This window comes from Amborella trichopoda, chromosome 13 (assembly GCF_054954075.1).
Source record: "Amborella trichopoda isolate Santa Cruz 75 chromosome 13, AtrichopodaSantaCruz75HAP2 v2.0, whole genome shotgun sequence".
In the NCBI taxonomy this organism is placed as follows: Eukaryota; Viridiplantae; Streptophyta; class Magnoliopsida; order Amborellales; family Amborellaceae; genus Amborella; species Amborella trichopoda.
In genome coordinates, this window is record NC_142348.1 from 1,434,448 (window position 1) to 1,451,519 (window position 17,072).

General features: G+C 34.2%; 1 protein-coding gene and 1 pseudogene across 3 annotated transcripts in view; one reads left to right on the plus strand and one right to left on the minus strand.

Annotated features, from left to right (window-relative positions):
- The window catches only part of GSL8 (glucan synthase-like 8), a 58,724-nt gene extending 51,877 nt beyond the window's left edge, over positions 1-6,847 (plus strand). For both annotated transcript variants that reach the window (XM_011622908.3, XM_088856115.1), the window contains exons 49-52: positions 4,892-5,011; positions 5,621-5,671; positions 5,810-5,992; positions 6,380-6,847. In XM_011622908.3, coding sequence (XP_011621210.1) covers positions 4,892-5,011; positions 5,621-5,671; positions 5,810-5,992; positions 6,380-6,616 — 591 coding nt within the window. In that variant the 3' untranslated portion in view covers positions 6,617-6,847. The remainder of the gene's footprint in view (positions 1-4,891; positions 5,012-5,620; positions 5,672-5,809; positions 5,993-6,379) is intronic.
- A 2,021-nt stretch (positions 6,848-8,868) lies between these two features.
- LOC105420198 (diacylglycerol O-acyltransferase 2D-like) lies at positions 8,869-16,664 on the minus strand (annotated as a pseudogene). The gene is made up of 7 exons (XR_016047200.1): positions 16,655-16,664; positions 12,456-12,662; positions 11,328-11,434; positions 11,047-11,222; positions 10,744-10,836; positions 9,694-9,765; positions 8,869-9,030 (listed from the first exon to the last, which is right to left on the minus strand). The product of XR_016047200.1 is annotated as a diacylglycerol O-acyltransferase 2D-like (transcript).
- Between the last annotated feature and the right edge of the window lie 408 nt (positions 16,665-17,072).

Genomic DNA, 17,072 nt, shown 5'->3' on the forward strand with positions numbered 1-17,072 from the left:
TTTACTATAAATTTTTGGTCCAAGCCATATGTTTGGGTAAGGGATGGATGCAATGTTGTGGCATTCAATCAAACCTTACACTCAGCAAAAGGTAACATGGTCTATTGTGGTCCTCATTCAAATTTTCTTATTAAAATGTGGCATATTAGGTGAAGGGAGTTAGGTACCTTATGAGAAATGTAGTATCATCATCATCATTGTCCAAACCTTATCCAATTACTTGAGGTCGGCTACACGAATTCTGGTATACCATTCTGCTCTATCGAGAGCCATGCCCTCAATCAGACTATAAGTCACTATATCTTTTCTCGCTCCTTCCATGCATGCCCTTTTGGGCCTTCCCGTTGCTCTTTTAGAGCCTTCCACTTGAATTAAATCGTCCCTCCTAATCAGTGTTGTATTAGGTCTATGCTGCTCATGGCCAACCCTCCTAAGTCTACTTTCCCCATCTTATTGCTTACTAGTGCAACCCATAAGTTCCCTCGTATGTATCCATTCCAAACTTTGTCTTGCCACTCATTTATCTCAATATCCCCATTTTAGCTACACTTATCTTCTGGCTAGTTTGTTTCTTGACTGCCTAAAATTTTGTCCCATAAAGCATGACTGGTCTTATAGCCGCATTGGTATGTGGTTATCATATAAAACTTCAAATGCACATCTCCACTTCGCCCACGCAGCTGTAATTTCTATTCGCAATATCTTCTTCAATGTCTCCATTCTCTTGGCTTATCGATCCAATAAATCGAAAACAATCTCTTTTGGGTATTCTTGGCCATCAATCTTACCTACTTCCTCGTTTCTACTCATTATTATTAAATTTGCATTCCATGCATTCTGTCTTAGTCCGGCTAATTTTAAAACCTTTAGATTCTAGAGCATCCCTCTAAAGTTCTGACTTTGCGTTGATGCCTCCTCTAGTCTCATCATCTGCGACAAACATGTACCTAGTTAACTCATCCATAACCAAAACAAAGAGATATGGGCTTAATGCTGATCCTTGATGTATTATTGAAAGCTCACTTGTTTTTCCTCTAGTTGTCTTTACACTGATTGCGCTGCCTCGTACATATCTCTCACTGTGTCAAGATGTCCTCTAGTGACTCCTTTCTTGTTAAACACCCATCAAACTATCTAGGTATGCTATCATTTGCTTTCTCTATATGAATGAAGACCATGTGGAGGTCTTTTCTTTTCTTTTTAAAGTTCTCAATCAGTTGCCTTAGTAAGAAAATAGAAACTTCCTTTGCATTGAGCCAAATTGATTTTCTTATATGCTTGTTTCATATCTTAGTCATTGCTCAGTCACACTGTTTCATAGTTTTATAGTGTGGCTAGTAATTTTGATTCCTCGACAGTTTGTACAGTTTTGTATGTCTTCTTTGTTCTTATACATGGGTACCACAATACTTTTTCTCAATTCTTCTGCCATTTTCTTTGTTCTCAACATCTTGTTGAGAAGCTTGGTTAGCCACAAAATGCCATTCTCTCCCATGCACTTTTGAACTTCTATCCCGGCGCCATTTGGTTCTAATGCCTTTCCTATCTTCATCTTTCTCAAAGCTTCTTTCACTTCATATATCCTAATCTTGCGAATGTATCTATGACCAGTGTTTTAAAATGCGGGATGCGACCTAAAGCGTTAGAGGGGCCGATGTGGCTCGATGCAGTCTGGATGCAAATGCATCCCGGCGATGCGGTCAATGAATATAAAAAATTCTAAAAACGTAGGTTAATGCATAGAAAAAAATATGAAGGTGATATATATGATAGTAGGTAATTAGTGTATTCATTAACTCCAAAAGTATTAGCTATCGGAGATTTTGTATCCACTATCCCCTGATAGCAACTAGAAATTTGAAATTAGCTTCATAAAACATTCAACAATTAACAACCATAAGCACAAATCTACGACCACAAACTTTAATGTTACAAACAAATTTTATAAACTTTTTAGTCTTGATAAGAGTCCATGAAGTTCTTCAACTCGATTTGTATTGTAAACTTTATAAATTTATAAAAATGTTGTAACTTTACGGTATCAGATCATGTTGAAGATCAATAAATTTTAAAGTCCATGAAACTCTTTAAAGTTACAAATTTTATTTGCAAAGTGCATGGAAGGTTCTCTTCGATTGGTAACTTTTTAATCTTCATGGAATTTTAATGCATTTAATAAGATTTTAGTATTTTTCTTAGCATTTTTACACTTTCCTAAGTTTTGATCATTTTTATTACATTCCCAAACTTTATTTATTTATTTATTTATTTGATGTTGTTGACTGTTGTATTAAGAAGAATTAGAAGGGTGTGCAGAGGAGTCCCACAGACCGGGCCTCTTGCCAAAAGAATAGGTTACCCTAGAGGAACAAAAAATGGGTTGGGTGCAGTACCAGCGCCCAAAAGGAAAAAAGAGAGTCCAAAAGTGAGGTAGTACATTCGCCCATTTCAAGTAGGAAATGAGAAAGAAGCCAAAAAACCTGTCTTTCATTGAACCCGAGGTGTTGGGTGATGCTCCATCTTTAGCCAATTGATCCGCCAAGGCATTGGATACCCGCCAGGTATGCCTCCATAAGACGGCCATATCCCTGAAAAGGTGAAGTAATCTTGTTCTAAATCGAAGCTAAATATCGGGGGGCGGGGGGTTGCTGCCCATGTGATTTGTATTTTGTGCTTCTCTTTCCACGATTAGTGGTTGACCCCAAGAGGGGTTGAAGAGCTTTAGTCCGGTGAGGAGAGCCATTGACTCAACAAGTTGGGAGTTGGTGTGGCCAATGTTCCCAAGCTTTATAACATGATCGTTTTTTGCCAATAGCCTTTTGAACTTTATCACATTACCATCAAGTTTTCTTATTAGAATTTCTTTCCCCTGTAGATTCTCGTAAATTTCTTTCACCACTTTCCTAATACAATCAGCTGTCTCATTTCACATTACTTAGTGCTCAGAAATCCAGTTTTCTTCTTTTACAAATTTATTCTTCATTAAGTCTATTTTCTCTAGTTTTAAATTCCACCAACTAGTTCTTGGACACCTATTAATTTCTCCTCTTTTTTTCCATCTTTCTATGTAGACTTCCCTCACAATGAACCTTTGTTGCGTGGTCAAGCTCTCTCCTAGGTTAGTCTTACAGTCTTTACATGGTGGTCAATCTACCTTCTTAACTAGAAAGAAATGTAGGTGGTTTTTATGTGATCCACTTTTTTAAGTTATTAAATATTCGTCTCGCTTTTTAAAGGAGGTTTTATTGCTAGGTCGTAAGCCATAGCAAAATCCAGAATAGCATCACTTATCTCATTTCTTTGCCTAAACCATATCCTTCATGTACCCTATCATATCTTCTACTATGTTTTCCAATGTGGCCATTTATGTCATCTCCTAAAAAGGTCCTCACTCTATTGGGTATTCCTTGGACTAGTCTATCTATGTCCTCCCAGCATTGTCTTTTAATTCTCTCCTACAGTCCTACCTGTCGTGCATAAGCACTAATTGCATTAATTACCTCCTCCCCCAACACAAGTTTAAATAATAGGAGCCTATCACCTACTCTCTTAACGTCAACTACTTTGCCTTTTAAAATCTAACTTTATGCTTATGTCATTTCTACTATTATCCCATTCTATATATGACAGTTTATATCCGTCGATTTCTTTAGCTTTTGCCCCTTTCCACTTAGTTTCCTGTAGGCGTGCTCTGTTAACTGTCATTTGACTCATTGTATCTACTAACTCTATGCTCTTACGTGTTAGAGTTCATACATTCCATGTAGCTAGACAAATCTTATTTTATTGGACTTGCTTCTTTACCCGCACTTATCCAAAATTGGCATGGGAACCCTTGCCTACTTATCACCACAATCAGGCATCGTTACGGTGCGTCTTTTAGGGAACCTTTTCTCATTTCTCACTACACCCGGGTTCTGATATAGCGGGTCGCTTACAGGGAATACCCTAACGTGAACATATAACATAGGTTTGAGATTCATGAAAAGATGTGGCAATGTTTTATGCTGGCTGCCACGCCTAACACAACCCTCCTATGTTACCTTGGTTTGGGACCAGCATGATCGGCTTGGGGACCAGCATGACTGGCTTGGGATTGGCCATGGCAGAGTTTAACAATTGTAGTATAAGTAATTAAATAATAACTATGAGCGAATGGGCTTATAGCAATGGTATAGGTCAACTAAGAGTTTGAAGTTGGGACCTAATGAATGGGTGTGATAAAATTTACCTACGTCACTTAGTTTAGCATGCAATAAGAGAAGAAATTATATTATAAACAGGAAGACATTATGAGGAAGATTACAAAAGAGTTCTAGGACCAAATGCATGGAGTATGAAGACTCCTACTCTGCTTCTCAGTTTTGTGTGTAATAAGGAAATTATATTATATACATAGAAAAATGTTGTTAGTTTATTCAACATGGTGCTTGGACGGGCATGCTTTCCTGTACTAGAATTTTAAGTGCTAAACACTTTAGATATGCATGAGACATGATACTCATGTGGGTATTACATGTAACACTAGCTAGAGGGATTTTTTGGCTGAAATATAGCACATATTTGATTTGGAAAATAAGTTCCTATACACCTAGAGCCACCATCCACCAAATGGACAGCTTATGTTCACCAAAAAAGTCACTTGTCCCCTTTTCCCCTACCCTATTGATCACTTAGATGAGATCCTGTGTGCAAAATTTGGGGTCCAACAGACTTCTTTTCGAAGTAGCTTACACTTCAGTATAGCCCATTCACTTATATAACAGGTTTCCTAGAAATAAATAGGCATAGTATTGTATTGGCTGAGTTTTTTTCCCTTAAATGCTTGGTGACCATGCTGTATATTTCATGTTTTAAACTTTACCAATAGTGGTGTGTTTGTTTTTGATAGATGCACATTCAAACATTGAGAGGTCGTATTCTGGAGACAATTCTGAGCTTGAGGTTTCTCATATTCCAATTTGGAGTTGTTTACAAGCTCAACATCACTGGAAAGAGTACTTCTCTTGTGGTATGCTTCTTGGCCACCTGTCGTCTTGTATCCTCATAAACACGGATGTTCTTTTATTTTCCATTTGAGCCATGTTGTGTAGAAGTATTGCCGTGCTTTATATAAATTGGGTGCCATGCTTTATATAAATTGGGTTAATATTACATTTTTCTAGGTAATTCTATCTTGGATACATTGTGATAATGCATAATGTCCAAATAATTTAAATTCCTTTGTTGTCAAGTTATGACTTGTGCCACCGGCCATTATGCTTTGTGATGCTTTCACCCCTGGCTTCCTCGCATTGACAGAGTACAGAGTGAGAGAGTGCTGATCGTGTCTGAGCTTTTGTGGGAGTGAGAGAGAGAGAGATCTTGTAGGGATTCAGATCTTTGAGTGTCATTGTCTACTTTCTACCACCTCTATAAATGGAGACTTGTGCAAGGTTCAAATGGACTCGTGCTGAAATTTCCTTTTTTGGATGGAATTAATTCTCATAAGAAAAGTAGCTTCTTCCACTGCAAAAAAACGAGTCATCTTTCGGCACTTTCTTATTTTCTTTTGCTTTTCCTTTCCGTGATTAGTGTTGAGTATAATAGCCATAACTGACTCAGTACTTGTCATCTCCAGGTTTATGGAATTTCATGGGCTGTATTATTTTTAGTCGTTTTAATATTCAAGGTTTGTGCTTGTTATTTTAATTTTACTTATTAATGTTATCATCTGAATTTGTATATATTTGTTCTCAATTGTTTTGCTGAAACATCATGCTTACAAGTGAAACTTTTTGGATTATAATTCCGGTTTTTGACTAAACAGGGTCTGACCTGTAGCCCAAAAAAGTCAACTGGTTTCCAGTTAGGGATCCGGTTCATGCAAGGAACTTTGTTCCTTGGAGTGATAGCTGGTGTTGCGATTGCTGTGGCTGTCTCACCACTTTCATTTACGGATCTGTTTGCCTGCATTCTAGCATTTGTGCCAACCGGTTGGGCCATTTTATGTGTAAGTTGAAGTGACCACATAAATTATTGTTTGCATGAGCATCACACTGTCAAGGCATGCTATAGAGGCCCGCATGGTACTTGTATTGAGAGAGAGAGAGGGGGGAAAGTGTGTGTGTGTGTGTGTGAGAGAGAGAGAGAGAGAGAGAGAGAGAGAGAGAGAGAGTGAGTGATTTGAGGGAATCAAGTGACACTTGCTGTGTGCATGTGTTCTTAACATTTGTATTGGGCTGAATTGGATGTGGTCATGCATGTTAGCCCAGGATCAAATCATCTCTCTCTCTCTGTTGTCTGTGTATTTTTATGTGTTTCTTGCCATCTTGTCTGCATCTGCATGCATTATGAATGCCTTTACTGAGTTTCTCTCTCTAAAAAATTTCATTAACAGCTCGCAATCACGTGGAGAAGATTCGTAAAGAGCTTGGGCTTGTGGGATTCAGTTCGTGAGATTGCTCGACTCTATGATGCTGGGATGGGGATACTCATATTCTCACCCATTGCCTTTCTGTCGTGGTTCCCATTCATCTCCACCTTCCAATCTCGCCTCCTCTTTAACCAGGCATTCAGTCGAGGCTTGGAGATCTCCCTCATTCTCGCTGGAAACCGTCCAAATGTTGAAACGTGATTTCTCTCCCTTTCTATCATCAGCACCAATCAATGTCTAGAGGTTTTTTCCATTTGGCTTTCTGTAAGAGTGGAGCATGATCTCTCTCTGTCTCTCCAGGTTATTGTAGGAGTGGAATATGAACTGTCTCTTTGATTAAGATCGTTGAAAATTGTGAGGTGTTTCTCTTTTCGCTTTACGTGGGGGTGGAATGTGTATAAATTGGCAGGAGTTTAATGATTTTTGACGTAAGATTTATTTGTTTTAGAGAGGGTGGGGATGAGGGAGGGTTCTCCTATGTTTTATATCTATGTTTCCATCTTACACATTTAAAGGCTTACTTATGTTTAGAGAGAAAGAGATAAGAGAGAGAGAGGTTCAGGAGAGAGGAAATAGTCAGGCTGGAATAGTTTAAAGAGAGAGAGATGGGGATAACCGTCATAAATAGCCCCCTGGGTATATGCAGTTTTGTGATAACTGTTTTTATAACGTTACTGTTTGTGGCACGAATTAGAGCTCAAAACATACCTTTTTACTGATGAATAAGAAGACAACAGGACCAAGAATCTATATTTTAAGAAGACAACAGGACCAAGAATCTATATTTTGTTTTTGATTGTCATAACAAAGATGAACAATATATTGTAAACCATGTAAATTGTAAACTTACAGGTGCAAGCAATTGTACATATACGATTAGTTTTTCAAAGTTCCTTCAGCTGTGCTTCCTGTTTTCCCAAGAAAATGAAAAACCCTTTTTTTTTTCTCTAAAAAACAGGTAGGGGCTTTTCACAAATCAGCCTAGTTAGGGCATTCTCTCAAACACCACTCCAAATTAGAGAGAAAAACCCTTTCAAACTATCTCAAATCAGCATCTCATCTTTCTTTTTTCTCTAAAAATCGTGTATTTTTTTGGGATACCCACTTAGTGTATGTGTATTTAATGAATAAACTTATATCATATATTTGTCACCATACCATGGTTTAAGTGTTTAATGAATAAATTTATATGGTATATTTGTTTTTGCTGTGTAATAAGTAGGTGTGATGTTTTTTAAAGTATTTAACGAGTAAATTTATATGGTATATATATTTTGATATGTATTAGTTAATTTTGTATTTAATATTGACTGATTGGATGAGACTTATGAGGTATCTAAATTAATTGATTTAATTATATTAATCTAGTAAAGTTTTTATGGATGGATTAAGTATCATAATTTTTATTTTTTAGAAATTCAAAATTTTTAATATTTTAAATATATCCGATTTTTTAGACTAGGCCGTTCCGTTATATTGGTGATATCTTTATATGAAGTATATTTGTCGATATGTATGTTTTACCCGATTTATTCATCGGACTTTTTAAAATAAAAACGATTTGTTTTTTTATGGTGAATTGATTTATTGATAGTCCTTGACTTACCATGCTGTGCATTAGACGCGTTGGCTTTTGACTCTTTTTATCCTTCTACTGGGAGATCTCTCATTTTAAAAGGTATTGAATGTCACCTTTAAAATGTGTACAGGATCATGTCCAAAAGGAGATTGACACTCATGCGCCAAATTTTTAGATTGATTTTTTTAACACCATCAATCAAATAATCTGAAAATGTATTTGATTTAAGCACTATTTTTAAATTAAATAATCTTCACTTAAATAAGATAGGAAAATAGTTTGATAGGGCTGTAGCCTTATCAAAATAAGTAAAGCTTCACCCCATAACTCATCAAAAATTGCAATTCAAGTGTTGGAAAAGATTTAAATCGATCATTGCAGCATAAACATTGTTGTGAAAAAAAGATAAAAAGGATTTCAAATTTTAAAAATAGTGTTTATTGCAACAAAACATGTACACGATCCATTTCGTATTAAAAAATAAATGTTCATTGATCTGTAAGATTTATACCATTTTTTATTTTCAAATTTTGTTGCCGGGGTTTAAAATTGACTTTAGAGCTATCATAGAGATTTTCAATGCCGAAAGTGCTTTCCAAATAAGGATTTGAAGTGATGCTTTATTTTGTTATCATAAAGCCTGTACCCTATAGAAACTTCGCACATCTCAGGGTGGCGATGGATTTACAGGGATTTGTGATGTGTTTGGATCCTGAATTACTCAAAAACGAGGGCAGATTCAGATTACGGCCAGCTCACCAAATACTTGATAGTGCGAAGTTTATACGTAACATTACGTTTAAGTTATTTTAAACCTATATTATGAGGGCTCTTAACAGATGAAAAAGTACTTTTTTTTTTTTTTTGGACAAGAACAAGTTAAATATCTTTCAACTTAATATCAACATATCCAGCTGCTACCTTATGTCTTTGAAATAGCTGTTCGAGTTTCGAGACGAACATATCCAGCTGCTACCTTATGTCTTTGAAATAGCTGTTCGAGTTTCGAGACGAACGTGGCGTGAACTTTGGCTACCTGCACAGGCAAAACTCTAAAACTGAATAGGAAGATGATGATTGAAGTACCATGAAGTTCTAAATAGAAAAATATCTTTATATCTCCTATTTTTAAGTTTCATTTTTTGATAAATCCAATGTTTCAAAATATATCTTTTAACCTCTGGCCACTTTAAACTTATTTTTTAACCTAAACAAATATGAAAAAGACATGCTATTTTTAAACCCAATCATTTCTCTCTCTTCATTTATATAGTCCAAATTTCTATCTCTTCTTATATCTCTCTCACTCTCTCTCTCGAAAAGCTGTTGGATTTTAGATATCTCTTCCTATATCTCTCTTCCTATGTTTTTTTTGGATTTTAGAAATAGCTGTTGGATTTTAGAAAATACATGTCTTTTTAGATTTATTTGGCCAAAAAAAACATGTTTAAATTAGCTCAGAGAACTAGAAGAAATAAAATCTACAATTTTAATGCTTTAAGATACCTTTTAAAACTTTGGATCTATTGTGAAATGAAACTTAAAAATAAAGGGTATAAATATGTTTTTCCTTCTAAAATATGATAAAAAATGATAATTCTTATAAAACTAGCAACAAATAACATCCGTGTGTGTGCATGCATGTTTGTGAAAATGCAGCTTCTTCAAGGGAACAAGCACTTATCAGAAGTTAACTCACTTCTTCGTCAGAGGGATTTGGGTTTCTCTTCAGCTCAATTGGGGCATCGGCCGGCAGTATGGAATATGCGTTCTGGGAAAATTATTCACTAGAAACTTGCAAAGTTGTAGACTTGAATAGTTACCAAAAGCACAAGCACTCACCAAAATCAACTACTACAAAGCAAATGACATCGATTTTAAATATCCACGCCTGAAAAATCTTAAGTGAAAGACTATTTCAGGGAAAGCAAAGAATTCATGTTTTTCTAATTGTTAATAGTACCTGCAAGTTACATTTTCACTGAATCCTTTATATACAATCTTTACAACAGAGATAGTATTGAAAGAACATAAGGTGTAAATGCTCACTACAAGATAAAGTTCCCACCTAAGAAACTTTTAAGATAAATGCTTAAAACCAACAGCAAAATGAAAAAACTGCCCCAAATTTGTTGATACTACTTTGGAGATACAAAAGATTTCAAGTCAGCAAGCAACCACATACAACCTTTCAAAGACAACCAAGATAAGCAAGTGGAGGGATCCTATTTTTATCTCCTCCTAAATCAAATAATTCCATAAAAATTTACAAATTAGAGATATATCCAAATATTCCCCAGTACAGCAAGGGGGCAAATCGGATTGCTCTAACTACGCGCGTTTATAGATCTCCCTTTGGTTTCCACCAATTATAAACATTGGTTTGTAAGATAACAACCAGAACAATCATGTCTCTGTTTATGAAAAGGTATTGTATAAAATGAGATCATTTACTTTTGATACAAGGCTTTCACAATTACTTACAACAATTTGATGTGTAATTTGATACCTTGAGTGTGTCACAAGGTTCGAGAAAATTTCTTTTAAAGTTTGAGCTTGGTCAATGGAATAAATACCAACTATCTAATTTTACATCCAATGATCAACATTAATTGTGACTACCTTGTACCAAAGATAAATGACCTCATTGTATACTTTTTATTGTGGAAATACTCATTCGATCCCTCTTTCTCACACACTCACATGCACAAACACATGCACAAAAACATAATACATTTTATCTTTTGACCTGACCAAAGCAAAAGCGAAAGACAGGGACTAAAGGATGTCCCGTCTCCATAGCAACGCACACAAATCCATGCCTTTTCTTGAGGTATACAACCTGTAGACACAACTAGATAAGAATTATGATAAACCTTGCTTCAGGTTTTACTTAAGCAGCACAAAAGCCTCCCACAAAAGAAGGAAAACTGCAACAGTAAACCCAAGAATTTATAAATTTCATTGAAATCATTATCATGTTTAACCCACAAAAGAAGACAAAGTTTCAGATATATCTAAGTCCTGAACATGACATGGTATCAGAACAGACCTCAGAATCATGCTCCATATAAACTTCTCATGAATACCACCTGGAATAACAATACAGCTATAACCAGCTTCCAAATATTTAATGAATTTCTTTTTTGTGGCAGGGACAAGTCCAGCCCATGCCGCTACTTGCCGTAAAATGGGCAGATAGAATATCTGAGTAAAGCATGAAAATGAATGAAATATTCAAGAAAGCATCTTAGAATGATGAAAAATATGTTTACATATTGAGAGTTTTGTCATAACAAAATGGTAGTAGGGGTTTATAGAAGACAGGCTTACAGCATCACTTGCAAGACACTTGGTCTTAGAGAGTGGCATCAAGCCCATAACATTCAACAGGGAGAGACAACCAATTGGAACAATTGAATGCAGTTCTCCAGCAAAGACTGCACAAAATAAAGAAAGCCATTTAGTTATTAGAAAAGATATTATGCTCCTAAACTGTCCATTTACTCCCTCAGATAAAGCCCCATTAAGGCATAACTTTAGGACCCAAAATTCTGAGGATGTAACCTCTTCAACCCATAGATTAACTTCAACTGAAAAACTATTTATCCTCTCAAGTAGGTCGTCTGACTGATGGAGTAGATGTACACTATGCTCCTATGGGAGCATAGTATAAGCGCTTTTTAGTTATTAGGATGACAATCACAATCAAGATAAGCTGGGATACTGGTTTTGGTTTGAAGTAAGAGCTTCCATTCATATCACAAGGACTACTGATTAAATGTTATAGTCATCAAATCTCTGGGTACCAATGTTCACAAAATCTGATCTTTGGGGAGCATGAATTGGTAACAAAACTGAGTATTAATAATCCCATATTGTTATGACTTCTACATATCCAATTCTCACAAGCAATCGGCAAGGTGACCCACCTTTAAGAACTTGCATGATCAGGACCAGTCCAAAAAGTATTTTCATTTTGATATGATGGGATAAAATGTCGACAAAACAATCAAAGGAATACGGTTAAGGTTTCCGGCAGTCAACTCCACCGTAAAATCCATTATTAGCCAAGGAATAGCAAATCACCAACATTTCTTTGGACATGATAAAACCACGATTTCAACATGTTGCTGATTTCTCACTTCTTTTTCTATCATCATCATCAAAATCTTTTCTTAACTAATTGCGGTCGGCTACACGACAAATCCTAGTCTGCCATTCAGCACTATTAAAGGCCACATCCTTGAAGCCATAAATCTCCATACTGTCACTTCTTTTTTATAGTTAAGAATCCATGTATCATGTCAATGGGAAGATATCTAATGAGAAAATGAAGAGGCACTCAGTTTCTTAATCTATCACTTAACAGTTAATCTACTAATTTGAGAAACCAAGGCAATCATGATACCATTACTAAGTAACATTCAGTAAATGATCAAAGAGATAAAAGATAAAGACAAGATGACAGTACAAGAAGGGCAGATAAGAAAAGGAAAACAAAACTAGTGAATAAATCAAGAATACATGCGAACAGAAAATTCTGGAGTAGATTACCATATGCTTGGTTTGGATCAAAAGAATGCATATCCTCAACATGAACAGTAATAGGAAAGTACCCAGGCCCAATACTCTCCAATATATCTGATACAAAATATACAAAATATTCTCAATAGCAAAGCAGCAGCAGTCTTAAATTGTTCATTTATTATTGCTCTTTCAAATTAAAGCAACAAAAGACTATAACTGATACATTAGGACAAGAAGTTCGGAACAAAAGCAGCCCAGTTTGAACCATGCAAAATCGACAGATAAATAGACAAAAGAGGCCACCAGATAGTAAATATTAATATAAAAGTCATTTATATCAAGCATAGAACCATTGTCTATGTAAAAATTTGCAATGTACTGGAATTGCAGAAACTAGGGGCACGTTTATTTTTCTTAAAGATATCTTCCGGAAACTTGAATGTTTTCAAATCTTCTAAAAAGAAAAATGTTTTGTTTTAGAAGGTTTAAATAAGTTATGGTTAGTGTGTTTGGTAACTTGTTGAAATGTTAAAAAGTTATGGGTACTGTATGGAATTGTATAGAAATGAGATCATTTATCTTTGGTATAAGGTGGTCACAATTGATCTTGACCATTGGATATGAAATTTGATAGCTGCATTTATTCCATTGACCAAACCCAAACTTCAAAAGAAATTTTCTCAAACTCGTAACACACCCAATTGTGATCTTTTTGTATCAAAGGTAAATGGTCTCATTATATATAATCCCTATAAATATAATATATATACCATAATATAATATATTTTATTAACTCATATTTATATTATATATAATATATAATACAATATTTATTATAATATAATATAAGATATTTATAATTATGTATAATATATTAACATAAATACAAAATATAATATAAGTATATATTATAAGAGCAATGACACTATGAGACCCTCACACACTCATGTGAGTAGGACCCCAAAGGATCACCATTAAATTTTGAAACAGATCTCTAGAAAAGTTATGACACGGGTGTGGAAAATGTTGTTTTAAGGTTGAAAATCCCTCTAATTGATCAAAGATGTGTGTATATGGAGAAAAGAAAATATTTTGAGTCCCAAAAATAATGCATCTTCGAACACATTATTTAGACCGTCTAGTTTCAAGATTTTCATATGTTTATAGATCTACTTGATGTTCAACATTTTTGGAGTTTAAAATTTTATAATTAGATACAAAAATAGATTTTTAGATATTCCTAATAATTTTTTACACAAAAATTATATGGTAGGATAAAATTTGGAGGTGCGCTTGAATTGGATTTTTTAAGGTTCCAACCATATGAAAACCACAACCAAAAATAAATTCTAAAACTTTAAAATAATAGTTTTATTAAAAAACTATTTGCGACCGTTAGTTTGCATTGTTTTTTGATGGACGACCTTTTTGCAAAAGATGGAAAAACTAAAAATGTAGTCTCCGCCGGATGAAACACTTTTCCTTCATAAAAAGAATAAAAAATAAGCTGGACACTTTACGCCCAATTTTACTCTGATCTGGAATCACATTACTCAGCGCAATTAAGATAAAGAACCTGTAATATCACAATAGATCTTCATAAATTCCCCAAAAAAGTCAAAAAACAAGAAGAATAAAGATAGCCCCCACTAAAGCTCATCTCAAACAAATTCATTTACATCTTCCAAGCAAAAATTTTACCATTAAAAACATTAAAAAATTTTAAAAAAATACTATAAAAACTATTTAACATTTTACCCATATTGCTTGATATAATTTTAAAATACCCATAACAAAATATCCATTATCATAAGCTAAAACAGCTCCCTATGTGTAAAATGTTCAATAATGCATAGACATTTTGATAATTTCCTCAAACAACATAAGAAAGCAAAAAAAATACCATACAAACATATTTTACATAAAGAAAAGCGAAAATTAATCATAAAAAGTCCAACAAAACCCAATAATTAATACCTAAACTCTATGAGTATATACTTAACATAAGAAAGCAAAAAATTACTACCTAAATTTTTTTTTTAAAAAAAAAAACAAAGAAGAAGAAGCAAAAATGCACCATAAAAAGTCCAACAAAAGGCAATAATTAAAACCTAAATTTTTTTTTGGGTAAGTCGATGGAGGAAAAGGCCCCCTACCCGATTTTTCATTAATAGAAAAGGGATATAACGGTATGATACAATCCGATGGCAATTGCGTCAAATCATATAATAAAGTTATTATACAATCTTATAATATAATAGTTGCGTCGAATCATGTAGTAAAAAAAAAGAAGAGAAAGTCAGACAGACGACTACGCAATCAAAACCTAAACTTACTTGTAAGTACTTACAAGACCGCATATTTGACAGGAAAGAAGAGGAAAATTAAAGCCGTAATTAAGCGATAAAGGTGCAAACATCCAAACCCAAGCGTAAATGGCTACGAGTGTATGGAACTCGGAATAAGTTTTCGATGTTATGAGGGTGTAGTCGCAATTTTCGAACTTGTGATCCCAGTTTGAAATTACTCCATATGTCCAAAGGGATTTTCCAAAAAAGATAAATAAATAATGATTTTGTGGGAAAGGGAAAGGGAGTGATAGTATTTGTAGGGGAGAATGGTTGATCAAATTGTGTTATAAACTAGCATTAGAATTGACATGACATGCCTGATTAAATAGAAAGTTAATGCCAGCATGTATTCTTCCGTAGGGCCATATTGTACACTTCCTGCCATGGTGGAAGACTTGCTTCGCAGTTTTTTTTTTTTTTTGAAAAATACCTTCGTAGATCTTATTTTTAAGTTTCATTTCTCCAGAAATTCAAAGTTTCAAAATCTATTTAACGGTATAGAGATTATGTCTATTATATTTTTAGGTTTTATTTCTCCATAGATCAAAAGTTTCAAAACATATCTAATGGTATAGAGATTGTGTTTATTGTATCTTCTAATACCCTGGAACAATTTTACCCATTTTTATTTCATCTTTTTAGCACCAACAAATTTAAAAAAAAACGTTTTTCTAAACCCAATGGTTCTCCTCTCTCTCTCCGTATTTCTTCTAACTCTTTCTCTCTCTCCTCGTGTCTATCCCAAATTTAGAGAGAGAGAGAGAGAAGAGTTTGGGAGATTCATGGGAGAAAGAAAGAGAAACACATCAAGAGAGAGAGGGTTTAGAAAGGATTTATTTTTAAAATTTGTTTGGACTAATAAAAATAGATAAAGTTAGTCTAGGGGGTTAAAAGATATAATACATAGAATACCTATACCAGAACATAGGTTTTGAAACATTGGGTTTATAGAGAAGTGAAATATAAAAATAGCGTCTAAAGATATATTTTCCCTTTTTTTCATCTAAAATTTTGGGAACCACCTAATAATCAATGGAAGATTATTTTCAAAACAGAAAGTTTAAATTTTGAGTTTTCGAACACTTGGATCTCACCCTCTAAAATTGGATGGTCTCTATTTAATCATGAGATATTATTTTTCTCAAGCCCATACAGAGTGCAATTTAGACATGTTAGTCTATGAGTTGAGGTATTTACGTCCTCATGAGTTGAAGTTCTAAAATTGGGTGTGGTTTGTATACGGTGTCAACCTTAAACAATTAAAGTTAAGCGCACCTTTGAACTTTATTGAGCGACACATTTTGGGTGTCAAATATCCCTATGATGGCAAAAAAAATCGTATTTCACCCTCTAGTTATGAAATGTAAAATTTTAAAAATAGTGAAGATTGATGAGATTTATAAATGCTTCAAAATCTTGAAAAAGATAGTCTAGATTATGTGTTACAAGATGTACGATTTTTAAAACTTAAAATCTTTTTCTTTTTTTTTTTTCTATTATCTCCGTTGGGTGTTTGAGGAATATGACACACTTCTACCATATAAAGTTGATAGCGTGTATAAACTTTATCCTCTAAAAATAGTCCCACATTGAGTTTTGCCTAAGGAAGTAAACAGACATTATGATCCCACGGGAACATAAAATCTTAGAATATAAATACAGCATCACTTGTTTTTCATACACCATGTATCAATCAAAACAGTTGTTCAAAGTTTGATTGTGCATCAAACTTTATTTTGTCTTTCTCATCAAATAAAGTTTACGAAACCCATACAATACCAAACCCCATGATTGTATGGGTACAGAAAAATCAACCATAATAACCACTACCAACCGACCGGTACCTCAAAATAATAATAATAATAATAATAATAATAACAACATATATTATTTTGTATATGATATATATAGAGACTATTTACTTTTAATACAATGTTAAAATCCCTCACGTCTATTACAAATCAGGTGGTTGTGAGTTCAAAATTTAGTTGTGCATCAAATCAAATAGTTTTTCTTAATTAATGATAATAACATTTACCAACCATCATGACTTTGTGGTACAAAAAAATCAATGACAATAACGATTACCAACTGTCTTATACGTCTGCCCCTAGTTAAAAACATATAAAGAGGTCATTTACTTCTAGTACAATATTATAATCACTCAGATATGTCAAATATCATATAAAGTGGTTGT